This window comes from Hypanus sabinus, chromosome 20 (assembly GCF_030144855.1).
Source record: "Hypanus sabinus isolate sHypSab1 chromosome 20, sHypSab1.hap1, whole genome shotgun sequence".
Lineage (NCBI taxonomy): Eukaryota > Metazoa > Chordata > Chondrichthyes > Myliobatiformes > Dasyatidae > Hypanus > Hypanus sabinus.
In genome coordinates, this window is record NC_082725.1 from 8,682,919 (window position 1) to 8,707,931 (window position 25,013).

General features: G+C 41.6%; 1 protein-coding gene across 12 annotated transcripts in view; it reads right to left on the minus strand.

Moving 5' to 3' along the window:
- Positions 1 to 621: 621 nt before the first annotated feature.
- wipf3 (WAS/WASL interacting protein family member 3) overlaps positions 622 to 25,013 on the minus strand; it is a 103,110-nt gene continuing 78,718 nt past the window's right edge. For 9 of the 12 annotated variants that reach the window (XM_059945042.1, XM_059945043.1, XM_059945041.1 and 6 more), the window contains 8 exons: positions 24,477 to 24,619; positions 22,458 to 22,552; positions 18,114 to 18,243; positions 16,997 to 17,110; positions 14,790 to 15,560; positions 8,542 to 8,730; positions 5,918 to 6,022; positions 622 to 1,963 (listed from right to left, as the gene is read on the minus strand). In XM_059945042.1, the coding sequence (XP_059801025.1) occupies positions 1,923 to 1,963; positions 5,918 to 6,022; positions 8,542 to 8,730; positions 14,790 to 15,560; positions 16,997 to 17,110; positions 18,114 to 18,243; positions 22,458 to 22,544 (1,437 nt within the window). In that variant the 5' untranslated portion in view covers positions 22,545 to 22,552; positions 24,477 to 24,619 and the 3' untranslated portion in view covers positions 622 to 1,922. The remainder of the gene's footprint in view (positions 1,964 to 5,917; positions 6,023 to 8,541; positions 8,731 to 14,789; positions 15,561 to 16,996; positions 17,111 to 18,113; positions 18,244 to 22,457; positions 22,553 to 24,476; positions 24,620 to 25,013) is intronic. The other 3 variants (XM_059945047.1, XM_059945049.1, XM_059945050.1) reach the window with 3 other exon arrangements.

Sequence of the window (25,013 nt, forward strand, 5' to 3'; positions counted from 1 at the left end):
ATCACCACGAACATATCCCTCCAGCTGCTCCAGATTCCTCCCACATTCCAAAGACATACTTTGGGTTCATAAGTTGTGAGCATGGAGACACTTGCAGGTTGCCTCCAGCAAAATTCTCGCCAATTTGCTTTGAGGCAAACATGCACTTCACTGTATGTTTTGCTGTCATCATCACTATGTACCGTGTTGTAAGATATGGGTGATCATGATCTTTCTAACACCATGATTGCTCTTCACAATTTTCTTTATACAGCAGTGGTTTGCCATTGCCTTCTTCCGGGCAGGGCGGGTGACCCCAGGCATTGTCAATTCTCTTCAGAGATTGTCTGTCCGGCATCAGGGGTCACATAACCAGGACTGGTGATATACACCAGCTGCTCGTACAACTATCCACCACCTTCTCCCATGGCTTCACGTGACCCTGATCGGAGGGGGGGGGGGGCGGGGGGCATGTGGTGCTAAACAGATGCTACACCTTGCCCAAGGGTGACCTGCAGGCTAGTAGGTCAGCAGAGGGAAGGAGCACCTTACACCTCCTTTGGTAGAGACGCATCTCCACCTGGCCATTCCTTTGCAACCTTTAGTTAATTGGTAATATTTAACAGAGAAAAGCAAACAGAATACCATGATCAGCGTTTAATGATTTAAAGTCAAAGATTATAAGACATCAGTTAATTTTTACTCCTCTTTACCAGATCACAATGAGATATCAGAAGTTTGACATTTAATATTTAATTATGGTACAATGGTAGTCTGCTAGTGTAGACAGACAATCATTAATGTGCAATGTAAATACACAAGAAAAATAAAAGCATTAGAGAACACATACAGATAAATTATAATTGTGATCCTGACTTAATTAAACAGAAAGGATTGTTTAACCTTGGGCTGAGACCAAACTATTTTTAAGTGCTCTTATCATAATTACTAACAATGTGTTAGTGCCAAACCACACTTGGAGCTTTGGGCTCCTTACCTAAGAAAAGATGCATTGGGATTGGAGAGGTTCAGAAGGAGCTTCACAAGAATTATTCTGAGAATGAAAGGGTTAGCTTACGAGGAGCACGTGATGGCTCTGGGTGTGTACTCGCTGGAGTTTAGAAGAATGGGGGGAGGATTTCATTGAAACATATTGAAAAGCCTAGACGGAGTGGATGATAGAGAGGATGTGTCCTATAGTGGGTGAGTCTAGGATCAGAAGGCACAGCCACAGATTAGAGCTGGGGTTTTATGCTATGGACCAATATCATTAAGCAAGGGGTCTGTGAACCTAGGTTGGGATCCCTTGGAGTAGAGGGATGTCCCTTTAGAACAGAGAGGAGAAGAAATTTCTGTAGCAAGAGATTGGTGAATCTGTAGAATTCAGCTGTGGAGGCCAGGTCACTGGGTATATTTAAAGATTATAGGCTCTGGGTTAGACAGGGTATCAACGGTTATGGGGAAAAGGCAGGAGAATGGGGTTGACAGGGATAATAAATCAGCCATAATGGAAAGGCAGAGCAGAACCTGATCCTGCTCCTAATGCGTAACATGAGCAAAATGTTTTATCCATTGAAACGTTTTAAATTTTCCACTTTTTTCTTCTCTTCAATACCAAGTGTTCAGATTTCCCAGTCTGCTATTGAAGTTAAAGGTACAAAAGCTACAAAGTTATCTTTTCGTAACAGCACATGGCTGTGACAGAATTGAAATTTACAGAGGCACTATATCTTGGAATTACTTGTTATAAAACTCAAAGCCAGGAAAATAAGGAATTAAAGTTAATTGACCATATTAACAACTTTGCCGTTTTGTTAAGGAGGGAAACATTTGAACGTCTGAGAAAAGTTTAGTCTAAGTGAGAAGGAAGTAAAAACTCTTCCTCCAGTGCTGTTCCATTTCATCATCAAGCTGATGATAGAGGTGAACCCAGAATCAAATACTCATCTTAATGGAGTTGTAGTCCGGTGACCTCTTTGGCTAGCTGATGGGGAGGAAAAGACAGAAGTCAGAAATCAAGTTCATTGGTCTCCATAAGAAGTAGGAGCAGAATTAGGCCATTCAGCCCATCATGTCTGCTCTGCCATTCCATCATGGCTAGTCCTGAATCCCACTCAACCCCATTCTCCTGCCTTCTCGCCATATCCCTTGATGCCTTGACCGATCAGGAAACTATCAACTTTCACCTTAAATATACCCACGGACTTGGCCTTCACCGCAGTCTGTGGCAGAGCATTCCCCAGACTCGCTACTCTTTGGCTAAAAAAAAATAATCCTCCTTACAGCTGTTCTAAAGAGTCACCCCTCAGTTTTGAGGCTGTACCCTCTAGTTCCGGATACCACCACGTAGGAAACATCCTCTCCACATCCACCCTATCAACATTTGGTAGGTTTCAATGAGATTTCCCCCTCCCCCCACCACCCCATTCTTCTAAATTCCAGTAAGAATAAGCCCAAGGCTGCCAAACGCTCCTCATATGTTAACCCCTTCATTCCCAGAATTATCCTCGTGAACATCCTCTGGACTCTCCAATGACAGCACATCTTTTCTGAGATATGGGGCCCAAAACTGTACACAATACTCTGCGCGGCCTGACTAGTGTCTGAAAGGCTCAGCATTATCTCCTTGCTTTTATGTTCTATTCCCCTTGAAATAAATGCCAACATTGTATTTACCTTCTTTACCACAGACTCAACCTGTAAATTAACCTTCTGGGTGTCTTGCATGAGGACTCCCAAGACCCTCTGCACCTCTGATGTTTGAACCTTCTCCCCATTTAGATAATAGTCTGCAATATTATTCCTTTTACCAAAATGCAAAATCACACATTTCCCAACACTGTACTCCATCTATCACTTTTTTGCCCATTCTTCCAATTTGGCTAGGTCCTGCTGCAATTATATTTCTTCCTCAGCTCTACCTACCCCTCCACTCATCTCCAAATCATCCACAAAATTTGCCACAAAGCCATCAATTCCATTATCCAAATCATTGGCAAACAATGTGAAAAGTAGCAGTCCCAGTACTGATCCTTGAGGAGCACCACTAGTCACCAGCAGCCAACCAGAAAAGGCCCCCTTTATTCCCACTCACTGCCTCCTGCCTGTCAGCCATTCCTCAATCCATGCCAGCATCTTTCCTGTAATGCCATAGGATTTTATCTTGTTAAGCAGCTTAGTGTTTGGTACCTTATCAAATGCCTTCTGAAAATCCGTAAATAACATCCACTGCCTCTCCTTTGTCCACCCTGCTTGTTACTCCCTCAAAGAACACTAACACTGCTAGTGTCCTCCACAGTGAAGACAAATGCAAAGTACCCATTAAATTCATCTGCCATTTCTTTGTCCCCCCCTTAACACCTGACTAGCATAATTTTCCAGTGGTCCAATATCAACTCTCACCTCCCTTTTACCCCTTATATAACTGAAAAAGCTTTTGGTATCCAACTTTTATTAGATTTTAAAGGTTTCCCAATCACCCAACTTTCCACTCACTTTTGCTACTTTATATGCACTTTATTTGGTTTCTATGCAGTCCTAAACTGCCTTTGTCAGCCAACGTTCCCTAGCCCTGCCATTTGAAAACTTATTCCTCTGTGGGTCATATCTATCCTGCATCTTGTGAACTATTCTCAGAAACTTCAGCCATCTCTGCTGTGCCGTTATCCTTTCCAGTATCCTCCTGCAATCCACCTGGGCAAGCTCCTTTCTCATGCCTCTGGAATTCCCTTTATTCCATTGCGATAGCGATATATGTGACTTATGATTGTCTCCTCTCAAATTGCAGTATGAATTCAATCATATTATGATCACTGCTTTAAAGGGTTCCTTTCCGTTAAGCTCCCTAATAAGATCAGGGTTATTACACAAAACTCAACCTGAGATAGCTTTTCCCAAAATAAGCTCTACAAACCCATCTCGTAGGCATTCAACAAATACCCTCTCTTGCGATCCAACACCAACCTGATTTTCCCAATCCCCTTCCATATTGAAGTACCCCATTACAATTGTGTTATTACCCTTATTACATACCTTTTCCAGCTCCCTTTGCAATCTCAATCCCACACCATATGATTCCCATAATCATTTTTTTACCCTTGAAGTTTCTTAACTCCACCCACAAAGATTCAACATTCTCTGACCCTACGTCACCTCTTTATAAAGATGTTGTTCATTGTACAAAGTATTGGATGTTAAGCTCCGAACTAGGCCTTTTTTCTGCCATGACTCAGTGATGCCCACAATATCACACCAACCAATCTCTAATTGCATCATGAGTTTGTCCACATTATTCCGAATGCTATGTGTATGTAAATACAGCACGTTCAGTCCTGCATACTTCAGCCTTTCGAATTTTGCCTCTGTGATATAATTTAACTCTTTACTCTGTCTGCATTTGTACCCAATCATTGGCTTGTCCTTCCTTACGTTCATGTTACACCCATCATCTGCTTGTAAACCTGCCAGCTCATCCTCATACTGGTTCTCATCCCCCTGCCATATTAGTTTAAACCACTCCCAACTTCTGCCTTTTTCATCATGCGGAAAAATAGGTAAACACACTAAGTGGCCCCTTTATTAAATTCCTCCTGTACCTAATCGAGTGGCCACTGAGTGTATGTTTCTGATCTTCTGCTGCTGTAGCCCATTCACTTCAAGGTTCGATGTGTTGCGCATTCAGAGATGCTCTTCTGCATACCACTGTTGGAACACGTGGTTATTTATTTATTTGGCGATAACTTCAAGCCACGCCACTCTAGCAACCCCTGACAAACCCAACTAACCCTAACCTAATCACAGGACAATTCACAGTGACCAGTTAACCTATCTGGTATGTCCTAGGACCATGGGAGAAAACCCCTGCATTCAACAGAGAATCATTACAGAACTCTGAACTCTGGAATGTCCTGAGCTATTATAACATTCTGCTAAACACTAAGCTACCTTGGCAGTCAAAGTATTTGAGTTACTGTCGCTTTCCTGTCATCTTCAGTCTAGCCATTCTCCTCCGACCTCTCTCATTAATGAGGGGTTTTTGCCCACAGAACTGCCACTCACTGGGCATCTCTCTTTTGGTTTTCCAACCATTCTCTGTAAACTCTAAAGACTGTTGCGTGTGAAAACCCCAGGAGGTCAGCAGATTCTGAGATACTCAAACTGTCCCATCTGGCACCAACAATTATTCCACAGTCAGAGTCATTTAGATCACATTTCTTCCTCATTCTGATGTTTAGTCTGAACAACAGCTGAACCTCTTGACCATGCCTGCATGCTTTTATTCACTGAGTTGCTGCCACATGATTGGCTGATTAATTACTTGCATTACTTAGCAGGTGTACAGGTTACTGAGTGTAAATTCCTATTTATTGTAAGACTGAGAAGGGACATTACCAAATTTCACAGCGTCAAGGAGGGAAGAATTAGCTTGATCTTAGAGTAGGTTGAAAGGTTGGCACAACATCACGGGCTGAAGAACCTATACTGAGCTGTCATTTTATATGATCTTTATTATTGTTTCAGTGGTGTGCTACTGAAGTGCTTTCTCTTGACTTTCTGCAAGCCAACATATCTTTAACTGAGGGGCAATCAACAGTATTATTTATTTTTTGTTAACGAGGCATCTCTATGCATATGGTCACTCCATTTTCTTCAGTGTTAAGTCATGTAAAGATAATGGTTTTTCTTTCTGAAATACCATCTTCAAAATGTTCATATTTATAATTTGCTATTGCAATGATAGTTGAGCCAAATATAGAGAGCTTAGCCATTTCCTGTACAAAGTGGAGTTGACATTTTCATATTGACCTCAGGCTCTACTTCACTACTTTACCATTTCTTGTCAGAGTCTCCGTACACATGTATCTTCCTGACAAGTCCATTTGATTAAAATTACCCCTACTGATAAAAGTACATAAAAGAAACAGAAGAAAAGGCTCACCTCTGGGCTGTTTACTGGGATATATCCTGGGAAATGATTTGTATTCGTCTGGGGGTGGAAGATCTTCAACTGAATGAAAATTATACTTGGCCTCAAAGTCATCAGCTGAATATAAAGACACAATGGAGGAAACAAATCACACTATTAATGATTGTTGAAAAACTTATTTTTCAGACAGCATTTCGGTGAAAGGTTAGTTCTAATTATGAAATGTGTATGATGCTATTTCTATGGCTTTGCTATCAGCTCCAGCAACTTCAGCAAAGAGCCAGAGAAGACAAAGCAACCAGACTAAAATGTCTTTAGTGGAGTGGTGGTGGGGGGGGGGGGGGGAGTGGAAATTAACATAATTTATTTTTATTTAATATTGTCTCTCTATATACACGGTCTCTCTATGTTCTTCAATATTAAGATGTGTAGAATCAATTTTTTTCCTAAGTACCATCTCTGAAATGCTCATATTTATAATTTTCTACTTGTAATAAGCATGTGGTGGTTGTCCACTATGTCGAACGATAACATGAAATCCATGTGGGAGAGATTTGAAAAAGTGGAAAAGCCATTGCATTGGGGCAATTCCACTTGGAAATCTGGGTCCAGTGGTGCGACCAAGTGTCAAAACTGGGGTCTTCCCTGGTTGCAGTGGATGACCATTACATCGTCTTGGCTCTCCATGGAGTGTTGCAGAACCACCTTTCTGTCCATTGGATCTCATTGTAGATCAGTTCTGCCTGTCTTGCTGGAGCTGACTTCACGTGCTAGGACAGGCATGTCCCTAATCTCACCAGAGTACGAGGCCTGACAGCTACCCTCACCTGGTTTAGCCCACCCGTCGAAGCAGTGCACCGGGGTGCGGTTGCTGTCACATGCAAACAGCTACTTGAAGCAGCAGGCGGGAGAGAGCTTAGCCATCTCCTGTATAAAGTGGAATTGACTCTTCTTTATTATTCCACTACTTCACCATTTCCTGTCAGAACCTCCTGAGCCTAGTGTCACTTTATGGACCTAAAATCAATGTAGAAGCTATCTTACATATTTATATTTATTGTGTATTTTATTGTTGTTTCCTTTACATTATTGTGTGTTTTTGTGCTCCATCAGATCTGCAGTAACAATTATTTTGTTCTCCTTTACGCTTGTGTACTTACAACATATAACAATTACAGCACAGAAACAGGCCATCTCGGCCCTTCTAGTCCGTGCTGAACGCTTACTCTCACCTAGCCCTACCGACCTGCACTCAGCCCATAACCCTCCATTCCTTTCCTGTCCATATACCTATCCAATTTTTTTTAAATAACAATATCAAACCTGCTTCTACCACTTCTACTGGAAGCTTGTTCCACACAGCTACACTCTCCGAGTAAAGAAGCTCCCCCTAGTGTTACCCCTAAACTTTTGCCCCTTAACTTTCAACTCATGTCCTCTTGTTTGAATCTCCCCTACTCGCAATGGAAAAAGCCTATCCTCGTCAACTCTATCTATCCCCCTCATAATTTTAAATACCTCTATCAAGTCCCCCCCCCCCCAAACCTTCTGCGCTCCAAAGAATAAAGACCTAACTTGTTCAACCTTTCTCTGTAACTTAGGTGCTGAAACCCAGGTAGCATTCTAGTAAATCTCCTCTGTACTCTCTCTATTTTGTTAACATCTTTCCTATAATTATAATAACATTAACTTATTATAATTATAATAACAATCCTGAAATATTTCTTCTCAAGTTTCAAGAGCCGTTTCATTCAGCTGTATTCATGCATGCTTGAAGGATAATTAAACTTGAATTTGATTTGATGATCTTGAATGGAAATACTTTAGAAACTAAATTTCTACTTTGCTGTATTGTGCTTTACTGCTTAATGTAACTTTTACAAAGTTCTATTCTAAACCTTTATTTTATTATCCTTTTTAAGGGTACACAATTAATAATGAGAAATCCAAATTGGACTTGGACTTTCCATTAATAGAATTGGTTAAACACAGAATGGTTAGTGACTGCCTTTGACCTGGCTACCAAAAATACAGTGTATATGTCCAATTCCTCCCATCAGGTGAGTAGAAATAGGTCCAGAACCTGCAGTCAGTAAGTCAGCACTGAAAGAAAACAGCTTGCTGCTCGCCTCGATTCTCTTCAAGAATCTAACAATTCCTGACAATAGCTTCCTTGGTGTTCAGTCCTGCTACTGTTAGGTGCCCTGAAATCCTGAAAAGATTTTTAAAATTTAGTTTTGTTGGTCACATGTACATCACAGCATACAGTGAAATGTGCCATTTTGCATCCAATCTATCAGCAAGGATTGTGCTGAAGGCAGCTTGCAAGCATCGCCATGCTTCCGGCATGGCTCGAAGGGCCGGGAAGGCCTATTCCACACTGTACGTCAATAAATAAATAAAAATGAAGTGTTAATTTGTTTGGAACATCCGTCAGATAATAGGTGCTAACCTTCCTCTAAGATTTAATTTCGAGGTACCAATCTCAGTGGGGTTTTGTTTTCAGAATCTCTGCACAGAGGCTATTAAGCGACTGTCTTTCTGTATTATATGGGTGAACAGAAATTGGGGATTTTAGACCAAGGCTCATTGAAATCATAACACAACTGCTTAAAGACACATTTTTTGATAATTACCGTACACTGGTGGTGGCACACTGGCAAGCCCTTGCCGATTTTTCACTGGTAATGGTGGGGGTGGAGGGGGTGGGGGTAGAGGTGTCCGAATAGCACCGGGCGAATGCTGGTTTCTGGTTGTAACCTCGGTGCTGGATGACCTGGATGGTGGAAGAGGAGGCGATGCTGATTTTCCACCTCCATTGTGCACTAGGAAATAAAATTGGTTGCATTTTAACTTAAGTGATCAATAAAACACATCAGAATTGTCAATGATCATTACCATAAGATGTTCATAGCAAAAGGATTTGAGTACAGGAGTAGGGAGGTTCTACTGCAGTTGTACAAGGCATTGGTGAGACCGCATCTAGAATATTGTGCGCAGTTTTGGTCCCCTAATCTGAGGAAAGACATTCTTGCCATCGAGGGAGCACAGAGAAGGTTCACCAGATTGATTCCTGGGATGGCAGGACTTTTATATGAAGAAAGACTGGATCGACTAGGCTTATTCTCACTGGAATTTAGAAGATTGAGGGGGGATCTTATTGAAATGTATAAAATTCTAAAGGAATTGGACAGGCTAGATGCAGGAAGATTGTTTCTGATGTTGGGGAAGTCCAGAACGAGGGGTCACAGTTTAAGGGGAAGCCTCCTAGGACTGAGAGAAAGCAGGTACAGGGTTCTGAGTTGGATGATTAGCCATGATCATACTGAATTGTGGTGCAGGTTCGAAGGGCCAAATGGCCTACTCCTGCACCTATTTTCTATGTTTCTATGTTTAGAGCAGAATTAGGCCATTTGGACCATCGAGTCTACTTCCCTATTCCAAATCATGGCTGATTTATTATCCCACTCAATCCCATTCTCCTGCTTTTTCCCCATAACCATAACCTTTTCCCCTTACTAATCAAGAACCTATCAATCTTGGCTCCAAATATACTCAATGACTTGGTCTCCTCTGGCTAAAGAAATACCTGCCCATTTTTGTTCTTAAGGGACGTCCTTGTATTCTGAAGCTGTGCCCTCTAGTCCTAGACTCCCCCACTACAGGAAACATCCTCTCTACGTCCACTCTATCTAGGCCTTTCAATATTTGGTAAATTTCAATGAGATTCTTCCCCCTCCCCCTACTCATTCTTCTTAACTCCAGTGAGCACAGGCCCAGAGCCATCAAATTCTCCTCATATGTTAACTCTTTCATTCCCAGGATCATTCTCCTGAACCTCCTCTGGACCCTCTCCAACACCAGCATATCCTGTCTTAGATAAGGGGCCCAATTCTGCTCACAGTACTCCGTGTGGTATGACCAATTCCTTATAAAGCCTCCACATCGCATCCTTGCTTTTATATTCTAGTCCTCTCAAAATGAATGCTAACATTGCATTTGCCTTCCTCACCACTGACTCAACCTGCAAGTTAACCTTTAGGGACTCTTGTGCAAGGACTCCCACGTCCTCACTATGGTCTACATGTACAAATTCTGGAGTGGATATCTCATTTGTTCATGTTTGCTCTTCCTTTCAACAGAAACATGGTTGATCTTTTAACTGATTGCTACTTTCCTATTCTGCTTATGTCCCCACCAGCTTCATTTAGAGATTTATTGAGCTCTGTCTTGGATACACTCAGTGACTCCCTAAAGTGGAAAGTGCTCAGTGTCTACTAAGTGAAATGTTTTTTTTTCTCATCTCTGTCCCAACTCCACATTTTGAGACTGCAGTCCCTGATTTTAGACAACATAGAAACAAAATTCCCATATATAGCGTGTCAAGTTCTAAGAATTCTGTGCCTTTCAATGAGATTTCTATGTTGAGATTGTGTAGGTCTGATTTACAATACATCATCACTGCTCATGAAATAGATCTGTATTACCAGAATCAATCTATTCAGCCTCTGGTACACTCCCTCTTTTTGCAGTCTAACTTCCTCTCCATTCATCACCATGTGCCGTGTCACATGATGCGGGCAGTCATGGTCTCATGACCATGGTTGTTCTTGGTAAATTTTCTACAGAAGTAGCTTGCCATTGCCTTCTTTTGGGCAGTGTCTTTACAAGATGGGTGACCCCAGCCATTATCAATACTCTTCAGACCGTCTGCCTGGTGTCAGTAGTCACATAACCAGGACTTGTGACGTGCACCAGCTGCTCATACGACCATCCACCACCTGCTCCCAAGCTTCACGTGACCCTGATCGGGGGACTAAGTAGGTGCCGCTCCTTGCCCAAGGGTGAACTGCAGGGAAGGAGCACCTTACACCTCCTTTGGTAGAGATATATCTCCACCCCACCACCTAACCAACACCAACCTGTACTCGTATATCATCTTTGTCAAATTTCACCATTCTACACTTACTTCCAAACACTTAGGCCACTTAATATAATTTGGCAGGGATGTATCTCCACCCGCCACCCAGTATTCCACTTTAAATATTAAGATATAAAGATCAGGTTTACTTTTGACACACGTGCACCAAGACATACAGTGGATTATGTCATTTGGTCCAAATCCGATCAGTGGGCTGAGCAGCCCTCCCAAGTGTTGCCACGCTTCACTACCCCTGACTGGGAGGAAAGCCCTACAGTCACAGGGAGAACGTACGCCCTCCTTACAGGCAATGGCAGGAATTGAAACCCGATGGGTGGTCACTGGCACTATAACAGCGTTACACTGACCACTTTGCTACTAAGCAATGCACTTAGGGCTTCACGGTGACTCTGTAAAAACTGGACAAAGATGAGTCTTGCTTTTGAGAGCATATCTGGATGGCACATTTGTACAGATAAATAGAAACAGTGTCAGTCACAGAAATTATGTAACTACTGAAGGCCATGCAGCCCCTTAACCCTGTACTATTTATCAATCAGACCCTAGTGAATCTGCATCTGAATCTTGGCTACTCAATTATTAATCTTAGATCAACCAAAAAACCTATCAATTGGTTTAAGTGAATTAAACATCGGGCCCAATTGAAAAGGCAAGGGTGTTAGGACCAGAGGCGAGGGATGGGCCGGTTCTGCTTGCTGCTCCTCGACTCTGCGCTGAACTGAGGCCGTGGCTTCGTGTCTGTGGATGGACTCTCTTCCATAAACTTCAGCTCTGAATGCTACTTGCTTATTTTTATTGTTTGCACAGTTCGTTTTTCTCTCCCTCTGCATATTGGGTGCTTGACAGTCTTTTTTTTAAAGTGGATTCTACTGGGTTTCTTTGTTTTGTGGCTGCCTGCAAGGAGACGAATCTCAAGGTTGTACAATGTAAATGTGGTTTGAACTTTAGTTTTCCTACTAGCCTCCAGAACATTTACAGAAGTGAGTTTGAGATATGCTTTCCTTTAGAAAAAAATGGTTTTCGTCTTCACCGACTTATTCTCATTTCAAACTTGTGACCCTAGATTATCCTGGCAAAGGATCTAGTTTCTCTGTGAAATGACATAATTATCCAAGCACCTCAATTATTTCATCCTTTAATCTTCATTAGTCAAAGAGGATGAACCCAGTATTGAATTGAATTGACTTTATTTCTTATATCCTTCAAATACATGAGTAAAAATCTTTACGTTACGTCTCTATCTGAATATGCAATGTGCAATCATAGTAATTTATAATAATTTATACTAAATAGAACAGTCAATGTAACATAGAAATACACTCAGATCAGCATGAGTTAATCAGTCCGATGGCCTGGTGGAAGAAGCTGTCCCAGAGCCTGTTGGTCCTGGCTTTTATGTTGCAGTACCATTTTCCAGATGGTAGCAGCTGGAATAGATTTTGGTTGGGGTGACTTGGGTACTCAATGATCCTTTGGGCCCTTTTCTCACACCTGTCTTTGTAAATATTCTGAATCATGGGAAGTTCACAACTACAGATGCGCTGGGCTGTCCGCACCACTCTCTGCAGAATGCTGTGATTAAGGGAGGTACAGTTCCCATACCAGGCAGTGATGCAGCCAGTCAGGATGTTCTCAGTTGTGCCCCTGTGGAAAGTTCTTGGGATTTGGGGGCCCCTACCAAACTTCCTCAACCGTCTGAGGTGAAAGAGATGCTGTTGTGCCTTTTTCACCACACAGCTGGTGTGTACAGACCACGTGAGGTCATCGGTGATGTGGATGCTGAAGAACTTAAAGCAGTTTACCCTCTCAACCCCAGATCCACTGATGTCACTAGGGGTTAGCCTGTTTCATTCCTCCTGTAATCCACAACCAGCTCTTTTGTTTTTGTGACATTGAGGGAGAGGTTTTCTTGACACCACTGTGTCAGAGAGATGATTTCTTCCCTGCAGGCTTCCTCATTATTGCTTGAGATTAGGCCAATCACTGTAGTGTCCTCGGCAAATTTAATTAGCAGATCAGAGTTGTAGGTGGTGATACAGTCCTGAGTATACAGGGAGTAAAGGAGGGGACTCAGTACACAGCCCTGAGGGGCTCCTATATTGAGAGTCAGAGGGTTGGAGGTGAGGGAGCTCACTCTTACCACCTGCCAGCCATCTGACAGGAAGTCCAGGATCCAGCAGCACGAGGCAGGGTCAAGGCCGAGGTCTCTGAGCTTCCTGTTGAGCCTGGAGGAAATTATGGTGTTGAATGCTGCACTGTAGTCCAAGAACAGCATTTTCACATAATCATCCTTCTACTCCACATATCCTTCACTTCAGATGGGGTACAGTTACAGCTCAATACCATTGTATCAACTCCACTCCTTGAGAAAAAGACCAGTGATCCAGCAGCTGTTATGTACTTAACCACAAGCTTTTAGCACAGTCAGAGTACCACAGCACAGAAACAGGCCTTTTGGCCCATCTAGACCATGCCAACCTGTTATACTGCCTACCTGGAAGATAGCTCTCCTACCCCCATGGCTTCACGGTGCGGGGTTGGGTGTGAGTTAAACAGGTGCTACACCTTGCCCAAGGGTAGTGGATGGAAGCAGTGCCTTACACTTCCTTTGGTAGAGATGTATCTCCACCCTGCCACCCATGTTTAATCACATTCCTTAAAACCAAGACGATTCTTGCCACTCATGTGGCCCCCTGGGGTGATGCTCTACTACAATAAGTGAGGGTTTCCTCACCCAACCTGGCCACTCCCTATCCAGTATACTGTGGTCCTTTCCCACAGAGCCCTTGTGGTGGCTGGACCAAGTTTCAGTGCGTCCCTCAGCAGGTACTCCTGCCTGGAATGTGCCCGTCGGCAGCATCTCTCTATGGGCATCTTTCACTGAGTTGGTGATCTTCCAGCAACAGTTGGGGGTGGGGGTGTGTGCGTGCGTGCATCCGTCCATCCCTGGAAACAGCCTGTAGAATAGAGAACCCTTTTGATGCACGGCTGATCGTGATGCAAGCCCTTGCATCTTTCCCCACTCTGTCAAACCCACAGTCCACAAAGAGATGGGCACCTGCCTCGTCCACATTGCAGTCATCCCAGTGCACAGTGGGAATTGAATAAATATTCAATTGCTCTGGCACAGCTTAGGTGAAGCCGCTAATTTACCCACAACTAGTGTGAGGCTAACATCCCACATTTTACTTGTTGGCATCTCGCACTCCTCAGTGACATGAAATTGGAATTTTTGGCTATTCTTCAATCTGACAAAAATGGCCTGAGTGAAGAGCATTTCTGAACATGACTACGCATCAACAATTAACTTTTTAAAAATTATTCAGATTCAGTTTATTGTCATTTAGAAACCACAAATGCAATGCAGTTAAAAAATGAGACAACGTTCCTCCAGAATGATATCACAAAAGCATATGACAAAACAGACTACACCAGAAAATCCACATAACGTTTGGCAATCCCCAATCCAGAGGCTGCTGCGTATTAATATCGCACTACCGTCTTAGCACGTTCCCTGGAAAGGAGCTCCAAAACCACCAGACAGAACAAGACCAAAAACTAAAGCTACAAGACCTGCACAAAACCACATAGTTACAACAGTGCAAACAAGCAAAATTGATGATAAAAAAGACAGATCATGGGCACAGTAAAAATAGTCCAAAGATGTTGAAGAACTATAAGTTCAAAAGAAATCACCACACAGTTTCCAAAAGTCCCCATTTATAACCCAGCATTGAAAGCCTTTAGGACCTTGGAGATTAAAATAACTATCTAATCTACTTAAAATAGAAGAATCATTCTTTTCTGTGACATTAGCTGCTCTGCCTAATCGATTAACCTCAGTTGCTACTACCAAGTTGTAGATGTTATATATTGATTTATGACACAATGTACAATACCATCAGGAGACACATTGTTACTGTATAACCAACCAAATCTCACCTGCAGATCTAGATGAGGCTTCCCTTGCAGACGGTTGGATTATGGACGATGCTTGGCCAGAAGATGAGACAGAGCCTGGATGACCATAGGGAGGGGCTGCTGGCAGTGAAGGAGGAAGAGGAGACCTGTTGGAAAAGTTTGGTAATTTCGGAGGCAGAGGTGGGGGAACTTCTGGATGGCTTAATAAAGGAGGCGGTGGAGGTGGAGGAGGAAGAGGGCTTTCAGCTCGTCCATGGGGAACACTAGAAGAAGATGGTGGTAGTGGGGGTGGAGGGGGAGGGAAATCTGTACAGTCTTCTGTGCAAGTTATAGGAGGAGGTGGGGCAGGGAACAAGAAATCTGAAGTTTGGTCTTCAAAGTTGTGGGAAGGTGGAGGAGGTGGTAGTGGAGGTGACGGTGGTGCTTGTGTGTATTGAAATTTAATTGGTTTATTACTTTGAGGTGGAGGAGGTGGAGGAGGAGGTAGAGGGCTTTGCAATGCAGTTTTTGCAGGTTTATTGAATGAGTGAGCGGGTACTGGAGGAGGAGAAGGCAGTGGAGATCTACTTTGACATGGAGGCATGACAGGAAGGGGAGGAGGTGCAAGAGTGGGCACGTTAAGTCGCCCTTGAAGTGCCCTTTGAACTTTAGATACATCAGTCGGTTCTGGATAGTTTGAGTGGTTGGATGTGCTTCTCTCATTCCTGCCAGTGTTATTCTGGACTGGGTATCTTGGTGCTTGTGTTTTCATTCCGAAATGGGGAGCAGGTGGCTTGGAAACTCTCTCTGAAACTAACAAATCACACATTAGTCTTTCAAAATGATAATAATTTAATTTTTAAACTGTGTGAGTAATTACTCTTTATGTAATTATAGGCTGAAAAATACCACAAAAATTCACACAAAGTTTCTTAGTTCCTTTCCACACCTTGAGACGTATTGGGCAGAAACCTTGCCATTTCTTTAACATTTGTCTGGTTTTTATGTAACCAATTTACTAGCTCAGTGTTTAACCCAGCGCAGATGGAAAGCATGCAAGGAGCCAGCTGGATTTGAACCTGGGACCGTTCACCTCGAAGGACAGTGTGAATGCTACTACACAACCAGCTGGCTACACAAAGTTTGTGAAGACTACTTTTCATTTTCCTAGACACTCTGATTCTAGCCAAAAACAAATCACCTGATCTAAATTGTAGTTCAAGGTCCATTGAAGATTTAAGAAAATTTGGTAACATCAGTTTCTTTTAAACACCTACTTGGCTAAAATATTATAATGGTGTGCACGTTCCAAACATGTTCTATGTCCTAAACAAACCTTACAGGTTCTTAAATACATCAGCCTTTATCTTCTGAGTGTGAGTTCTGATCTGCTGAAAAGTAACTTTTTCACCATTAACTGCAGTTAATATCTCTAGATCTGCATATTCAATATATCTGTTTTAAGAAATTCCACTGAAGCGTTTTGAATTTGCCAATAAAGGGAATATTTCCCAGGGATCAGTGCATGGATGAGATGGAAAAGTTCTTCACTCACTGGCCACTTTATTAAGTAGACTTGCTGGATAATACAAATGCTAATCAGCCAATCATGTGGCAGCAACTCAAGCAAAAATAGAATGCTGACATAGTCAAGAGGTTGCCGTTCAGACCAAACATCAGAATGGGAAAGAAATGTGATCTAAGTGATGATGTCTGATGTCTGAGTATCTCATAAACCGCTGACCTCCTGGGATTTTCACCCACAACACTTTCTAGACATTATAGAGAATGGTGTGAAAAACAAAAACTGCCTTGTTCATGAGAGAGGTTAGAGGAGAATGGACAAACAGGTTCAAGTTGACAGTAATTCAAGTCACCACACATTACAACAAAGGTGTGCAGAAGAGCACACCTGAATGCACAGCACATCGAGCCTTGAAGCAGATGAGCTACAGCAGCAGACAACCATGGACACACACTCAGTGGCCACCTTATTGAGTACAGAAGGTATCTCCTTAGATATAGGAGGTATCTTAATGAAATGGCCACTGAGTGCACATCTCTTCTGAATGTGAAGGTACACCTCTGGTGTCCATGGTTTACTTTCAGAAAAGTTACTCTTAATTCTATCAAGCAGACTTAGGAACAGATTATTCTGGCCAAGATCCAAAACCTTAACGTATTCCTAGCAAGTGAATTTCCAAACAATTCCGTAAAATTATCCCAAACATAGAACTCTGCAGTACTACCTGAAGCATCCTTCTGTCCAGTAGGTCTGAGAACGGGAAATCCTCCCTGAAACAAGCCACCCATAGGTGCTGCCATTCCACCTACAGACTCTGCAGCATTTCTACTCTTTGGTTCTATAGGAAAATATAAATAAATGGACAAAATATAGTTAATAAATCATTTTACAGTGGACACGCCTGTCAACCTCCTTCAGTTTTATATCGTTAGCCAAATTTTATAGAAATACAATCCAATGGAAAACATTTTCAAATCATTTCCTTAAAACTTGATGCAGACAGTTTCAGATGCCATAGACATCTTCTGAATTAAAAATGTAATATATTCAAATTTTTGATCACTGTTGGCTGAACAGCTTCTTTATTGGAAACACAAAGCTACTATTTATGTTTGAAGTCAACATTATTGATTCTTTTTGACCCTGGTGCTGGATAAATTTACCTCAGTTAATTTTCATACTAAAATTTATCAGGATGTGATCTGGATTAGAGAGCATCTTTTATGAAGATAGGTTGAGTGAGCTAGGGCTCTCCTCTTGCCAACCTGGGATTGACGGATGCCCTGCTTAATGGTATTGGCCCATGGCATGAAAAAGGTTGGGAAATTCTACTTTAGAGTGAAGGATAAGAAGCAACGTGTTAGAGGGTGTACAAGGTGATCAGAGGCATAGATCGAGTGGCGAGCCTGAGACATTTCTCAAGGGCAGAACTGGCTACTACAAAGGGGCATAATTTTAAGGTGATTCGGTCAAAGTATAAGGGAGATGTCAGAGGAAAGTTTTTACACAGAGTGCATGGATCACCTTGCCTGGGTTGGTGGTGATACTTTAGGGGCATTTAAGAAAATTCTTATATAGACATGTGGATGATAGAATAATGAAGGGCTTTATAGGAGAGAAGGGGTACATTAATTTTCAAGTAGGTTAAAAGGTCAGTTCAATATTGTGGGCTGAAGGGCCTTTGTTGTGCTGTAATGTTCTATGTTAAAATAATCAAACCATTTATGTAAAACACTGCAATCTTTACATTTTACTAATAACTACAGGTTGAGTATTTTAAGTTGGTTTTACTGTTAAGCAGAATTGTGTATGACAATGTACAGAACTGGTGTGGCACTTACTGTCGATGACTGGGCCACTTCGGTCATTGACCTGCTTCACCTTTTTCAGTTGTATTCCTTTGTGGATATCTTCCAACAACGCGGATCGCCCCCGTGCTTCATCCCTGTGCTTTTTGGGAAGCTCTGCGTGCTGAAGGGAATAGAGCATCTTCTCATCATTCTTTTAAAAATTCACGCAATAAAGACATTCAAACTTAAGAAACAATATCGAACTGTAAAAATATGTAAACTATAGATTCTCTGCCTTTTCTCTAAGCAGGAAGTAAACTGCCTTACAGACAAGGTTTAGTTCCGGGGTCTTTAACTTACTTGTTCACAAGGCTGACATTTATTTTCCATCCCAGATTCTCTCCCACCAACCAAATTCTATTCCAGAGGCAGGGAAGTATCAAATACCTCTCGTGTGGTGAATGTCAGGTAAACAGAACAGTACAACACAATACTGGATCTTCAGCCTATAATGTTGTACCTACCCTTGAATCTACTGAGTGTTAATGGGTGGCAGTGTGGAAAGGAAAACAAGCTAGTGGCTCTTCCTCCCTATTATTTTTATGTTTCCAATCAGCAGTCAAACTTCTACAAAATGTCTATCCTCGTTCCCAGTTATCAATTTCCACTCTAAATATTGAACAAAGGAGGAAGTCCTGAACTTCACTTGACTGACTGCTGCAATAGAATCCTCATGAAAAGTCTTTCTCTTGGCTAACCTAGAGCTTTCCCAAATTCAGCATCCAACTCCATTACAATAACTTATTTCTCTTAAGCATTATCCAGAGGACATGCTTCTTGCAGCAATTAGAAAAATACCGTTTTCCCCAGAACACAATGGTGCAATTCTACACTGCCGTCACAACGAGCATCCTCACATCAGCCATTACTATCTGGTTTGGCGTAGAATCCTCTCACAATACCTGTGGCAACTGCCAGGTCAGTAGGAAAGGTCACTGGCTGCAGACTACCCTCATTGCAGGTCTTGTATGTGTCCAGCACAAAGACGCAGGCTGGGAAAAAAAATCACTGCAGACTCTGCTCACCCTGCAAACTGCCTCTTCCAAAAACTCCCTTCTGGAAAGCACTATAGGGCTATTAAAACAAATACTGTACTTCACACCATCTTAAAAGTTTCTTCCCCCAGGTAGTTAATCTGATCAACCATTCTAGCTAGCCCCATCCCCTTTATCTCTTACCATTATCACTGCACTACACTGTAAACACTATAAATCAATTTTATAATGCTGTTTATATTGTAATTACACAATAGTATTTTATGCACATTGCATTCCATGTCCATACATTAACTTATAATGCTAGTGTTTATATATTTCTTTATAATGTTTCAGTGTTGTTTTTTGTTGCACCTTGTGCCCTGACCAACAAACCACAGGAAATTCTCAATACACAAGACCACAAGACCTAGGAGCAGAATTAAGGAATTTGGCCCATCAAACCTGATCTGTCATTCCATCATGGCTGACTTATGATCCCTCTCAACACCATTCCCCACCCCACCCCCCACTTCTCCCCACAACCTTTATTAATCAAGAACCTATTAACCTCCATTTTAAAAACAGCCAATGACAAGCCCTCCACAGCTGGCTGTGGCAATGAATTCCACAGTTTCACCACCCTCTGGCTAGAGAAATTCATCCTTATATCTGTTCTAAAGGGATATATTTACACGTAAATGAATATGAGAAATAAAGTTGAACCTTAAGAGTACACACCAACATGCAATGACATTTTCACAAGTTCAGTTTGGGATAATGATCTGGAGCTGTCTGAAGGTTAGTTTCTGATAAATGTCTACAGGTGGTGAGTAACAGGACAGGTGTGCACAAAGGATACAGAACATGGATGAGCACTAAACGTATGACATTCGGAATCAGAGTTGGGTTTAATATCACTGGAATATATTGTGACATTTGTTGTTTTGTGGAATTGCAATGAATATATTGCAGTGGATTGCAATACATAAATTACAATAAGAAATATAGATAGAAAATTAAATTAAATAAGTCATGCAAAAAGAGAGACAAAATAGTGAGGTACACTGGTTTAATGTCTGTTCAGAAATCTCATGGTGGAAGGGAAGGAGCAGATCCTAAAATGTTGAGCATGTGTCTTCAGGCTCCTGTACCACCACTTTGATGGTAGCAATGAGATGAAGGCATGTCCTAGGTGATGGGGGTCCTTAATGATAGATACAGCCTGTTTGAGGCATTGCCTTTTGAAGATGTCATCGATGCTTGGGAGCAAAGTGCCCATGATGACTAATTTTGCAACTTTCTGCAGCTTTTTCCAATCTTGTACAATGGCCCCTCCATGCCAGGCGGTGGTGCAGTCAGTTAGAATACTCTTCACCAACCAGTTAGAAGCAGCTAGTGGAAGACACTAGAGGAAGACAAGCAAAAAGACGGGGAAGGAGAGAATGGAGGAGAAAGAGAGACTCGGAGGTGACAGGTAGAAGCATAAGAGGCTGTCAATACTGAAATCGAGGTAATCAGCTACTGTCGCGCAACACCACTTCTCCCTTCCGTCCGCTAATTCTATCTGCTGATCATCCCTCTCAGCACCTAGTCCCAGCTCTCCCTCTCATCTCATTACACTGGCCGTCTCCCCTCTACACTGCCAGTCCTGACCCAAAATGTTTTACCATTCCTCAGCCTCTATAGATGCTGGCTAACCCACCAAGTTCCTCCAGCAGATGTTTTTTGCCCAGATTACATCTACTGCTGTCTTTTATGCCACCAGATTCTCTTCCTTTCATCATGGGCAACTTACAATTTATAGAACAAAATATACATCAATATATCATCACATTAAAAAGTGATGATTACAATGAGGAAAATCTGTGTTCTGGAAATTTAAGCTGAAATATTACTGCAATCAGTATTCCCATAAACAGAAACTTAAAAAAGCATTATGAAGAGTTGCTTTATTTGTTACATATACATTGAAACACACAGCGCAATGTGTCGTTTGCATCGAATCAAATCAGTGAGGATTGTGCTGAGCAGCTCACAATCATTTACCCTAACTGAACACCTCTGGAACGTGGGAGGAAACCAGAGCACATGGTCGCAGGGAGAATGTACAAACTTCTGACGGACTGCAGTGCGAATCAAACGCCCAATATTACAGCTGGCACTGTAAAGCGTTGTGCTAACTGCTACATAACCTCTTAATTATTGGATTTAATTATCCAACTAGAATTGCCACAGTCCTTTGAAAATAAATGGAAAGAGCTCTATGCTGGGAATTTAATTGTGTAAATGAGAGTGTTAAGCAATATCTTCCTTGCTTTCATCTATAATTTATAATTAATTGGTTCATTGCTTGAAAATGTTATTAAACAGCGGTTATTCAGGATGTTCAAGGTTTAATTGAAACCATAAAAATTCAAAAGCTGGTTTCTCAACACTGGAATGATTGGTGACTGTGTGGAAATCCTGAGTGATTAAGTAAGTGTTCTTGAAAATTTTAAGTGTTTAATTGCTTCACTTAGCTCTCTCACCATCCATCCATCCTCTAGACTGCTGTTTAAAAGCCTATTTACATGTAATCATTCAGTGAATTCTCCAGTAATTGCAGAAAAGTTGCTTCTGTATTCTTCTAGAAACATACTTATTTAGCAATAGAGCACAGTATGCCCCTTCCTACCCTTCGAGCCATGCCACCCACAGTCCCCCAATTTAACTCGAGCCTAGTCATGGGACAATTTGCAATGACCAGTTAACCTACCCAGTGTGTCTTTGGACTGTGGGAGGAAACCGGAGCATGTGGGGAAACTCACTCATTCCACGGGGAGGACATACAGAGACTTCCTATAGAGCAGTACCAGAATTGAACTTTGAACACCATGAAGTCCTGAGCTGGAACAGCATCGCCCTAACCATTATGCTACAAAGGCTCTTAGCTTCATTAGCAGGTGTCATGCTAATTTTATTGGTTAAGATTGTTATCAATAGAATATTGTTATCTCTCGTCTGAGTGTGAGAAGACCACTAATACTTTTTAGTCTAATACTCTTTGTACTCTGTGTTCCTTCTTCTTGTTCTTCTTTGCTCTTGTAACACTTCAAAAGCTATCATAAGTAACAAGTTTTCTGCCTTATTCTAGGCTTTAGGAGAACCTTTAGATCACAAAAGTATCAGGATCCTACACATCTTATAATCAAAAAAAATTACTCAACTGGAGAATTAAAGGTTTACTATCAGGTAAATGGTATAAGTCCTTAGTTGTACCACTATATAATCTTGCTGATTAAATATCTGCATAAGAACCAAATTTGAAACATTTTTAAAAGTTCTTCAGTATATTCCAGTTAAGATATTTATGACTTACAGCAAGTGAAGACGGCAGCGAAGGAGCCCCAGTTGGAGGAGGAGGAGGAGGAGGAGGAGGAGGAGGTGGTGGTGGAGGTACTGGCATACCCTTGTCTGAAAAGAAATGAGCTCAAAGATTTAAAGTGCATTTATTATCGAAGTATGTATGCAGTTGTGACTGAACAGGTTAGCAATGCTAATTCTCACGCTAACATTGCCCCTTTGCCTGGTTAGTCACTCATCCTCGTTCTGTCCCTGGTCTAGTGTCCCAAGCAGTTCACATACTTTGACCTCCCGTTCTGCAATTCTTGGGAGTTCACCATTTACACACCCCAACAGTAAAACAATCACTAGCTTAGCTAATCAAAACAATCCCTTCAGTTAATGTTCTACTGGTTTATAACTCATAAAAATAAAGATTCTATTCACAGGCATTCCAAACAATTTCATTAATTTCCACTCACTGTTACATTGGTTTGGAGACAGCAGAACAGACAGAAAAGACCTGAGAGACAGTTCGAGATGTCCTAATATAACGCTTTGTTTAGTGGGAGAAGCAGCACTACACCCTATGCAGGCAGATTTAAACTCTCAGTTTAGCTTTGCTGAGGGGTGTGGAGATTGGGTTTGATGGTTGGTGAATAGTTATATTGGAAAGTTAACGACAAAGTGTGTTGTTAAGTGTGTAAATAAAACCCCTTGCACTAACGTGCTGTTACAGCTTACCATCTGTTCTTTCTCCAACTGGTGACCCTTGTTGGGCATGCTGTAGCGAGGTGTGAAAGCAATATACAACCGTGACACTTGTCTGCCCACAGACAGCCACAAAACAAAGAAACACTATGGAACCCGTTTAAAGAAAATGTCAAACACCCAACACACAAAAGAACAATTTGTGCAAACGGCAAAAAAACGAGAGAAAAACACACAGAACATAAAACGTCAAACCACAGAGTCATTGAAACAGTCCAGGAGCCTTTATAGCAATTGAATTCACTTGATTCCATAACACTCGATAAAGATTAAGGTTAACTTTATTTGTCACGTGTGCATGGGAACATAGAGTGAAATGCATTGTTTGTGTCAGATCAGATATGAGGATTGTGCTGAGCATGTAACACTGCAAGTGTAACCAAACTTTGTAGCGTTAGCATAGCATGCACACAACTTACTAACCCTAACCCATACAGTATGTCATTGTTGTGGGAAACTAAAGCACCCAGAGGAAACCCACAGAGTACAACCTCCTTACAGACAGAGGCAGAACTGAACCCAGACTGCTGGCACTGCAAAAGCATTATACTAACCACTATGTTGGCCTTAATGATCTTCATTTGACATCGCAACAGATCAAGAATGTTAAAATTTTGTGATAATGCTTTACCAAAGTGACAGAAATTTTAAATTAAACTGGCAATCGACAAATCCATAACAACAGAAGGATTTCAAATGACATTAAGAATTTCTGATGGTATCCAAGTAAACATCCCCAGAGAACTTTCTTCTATCTTTTCTTGGACATAGATTCAAAATCTACAAAGACAAAGCAACATGCACAAAATTCTGGAGAAACTCGGCAGGTCAGGCAGCATTTATGGAAGTCAACGGTTCCAGGCCGAGACACGAAGGAAGGAAGAAGAAGGCAGAATAAAAAGGTGGGGTGCGGGGGAAGGAGGGTGGCTGGAAGGTGATAGGTGAAGCCAGGTGGGTGGTAAATGTAATGGACTGGAGAAGAAGAAATCCGATAGGAGAGGAGTGTGGACCATAGGAGAAAGGGAAGGAGGAGGGGACCCAGGGGGAAGATACGCGCTTTGCCTGCCCTACTTTTCAGCTGAAAAGTATAGGCTCAAATCTGTTGATAGAAGAGACACAAATCAAAATAATAATATCATTATAAATTCCAGTGAATGCTATTTTAACCAAATTATCTCTGGTTGGTAATTAGGCATATGGTAGATTCCATGATCTACATAACTTTCCCAAATTTTTCCAGCACATTGCTTCCAGTACCCTAATAATTCCTTGGCATTCCTCTTACCTTTGTTTCGTGGTTTCACTGGGAGCCTTTGCCAATTAGCTTTCAATCACCAGCTGAGAGAATCAGGATATATAGGGTATGGTTGGCAGTTCCTTCATTTCCTTCTTGGTGCCGATGGGTAATATCCTGATTCTTGAAACTTGCTGCACAACAGCCAAAGACAAAAATAAACACATGCAAAAATACTGGCTTAAGCAATGAAAACCTTGAGGCATTTGCATCATCATTTCTACAAGTTATGTCATAATTTGGCACATCCTCACATACAGCACAATCCCTTCAGGCTCTTGACCCAACATGGATAACTTCACTTACCTTAAATCTAAACTGACTCTACAACCTACAGACTCACTTCCAAGGACTCCACAACTCTGGATTATTTATTTACTTTTTGTTATTGTTTGCCTGATTTATCTTATTTTGCATGTTAGTTACTTGTCAGTCTTTGTTACTTATAGTTTTTTTTTCAAAAACTCTATTGTTTTTCTTTATTTTTCTACTGGAAAATGAATCTCAGTAGCATATGGTAACACATGT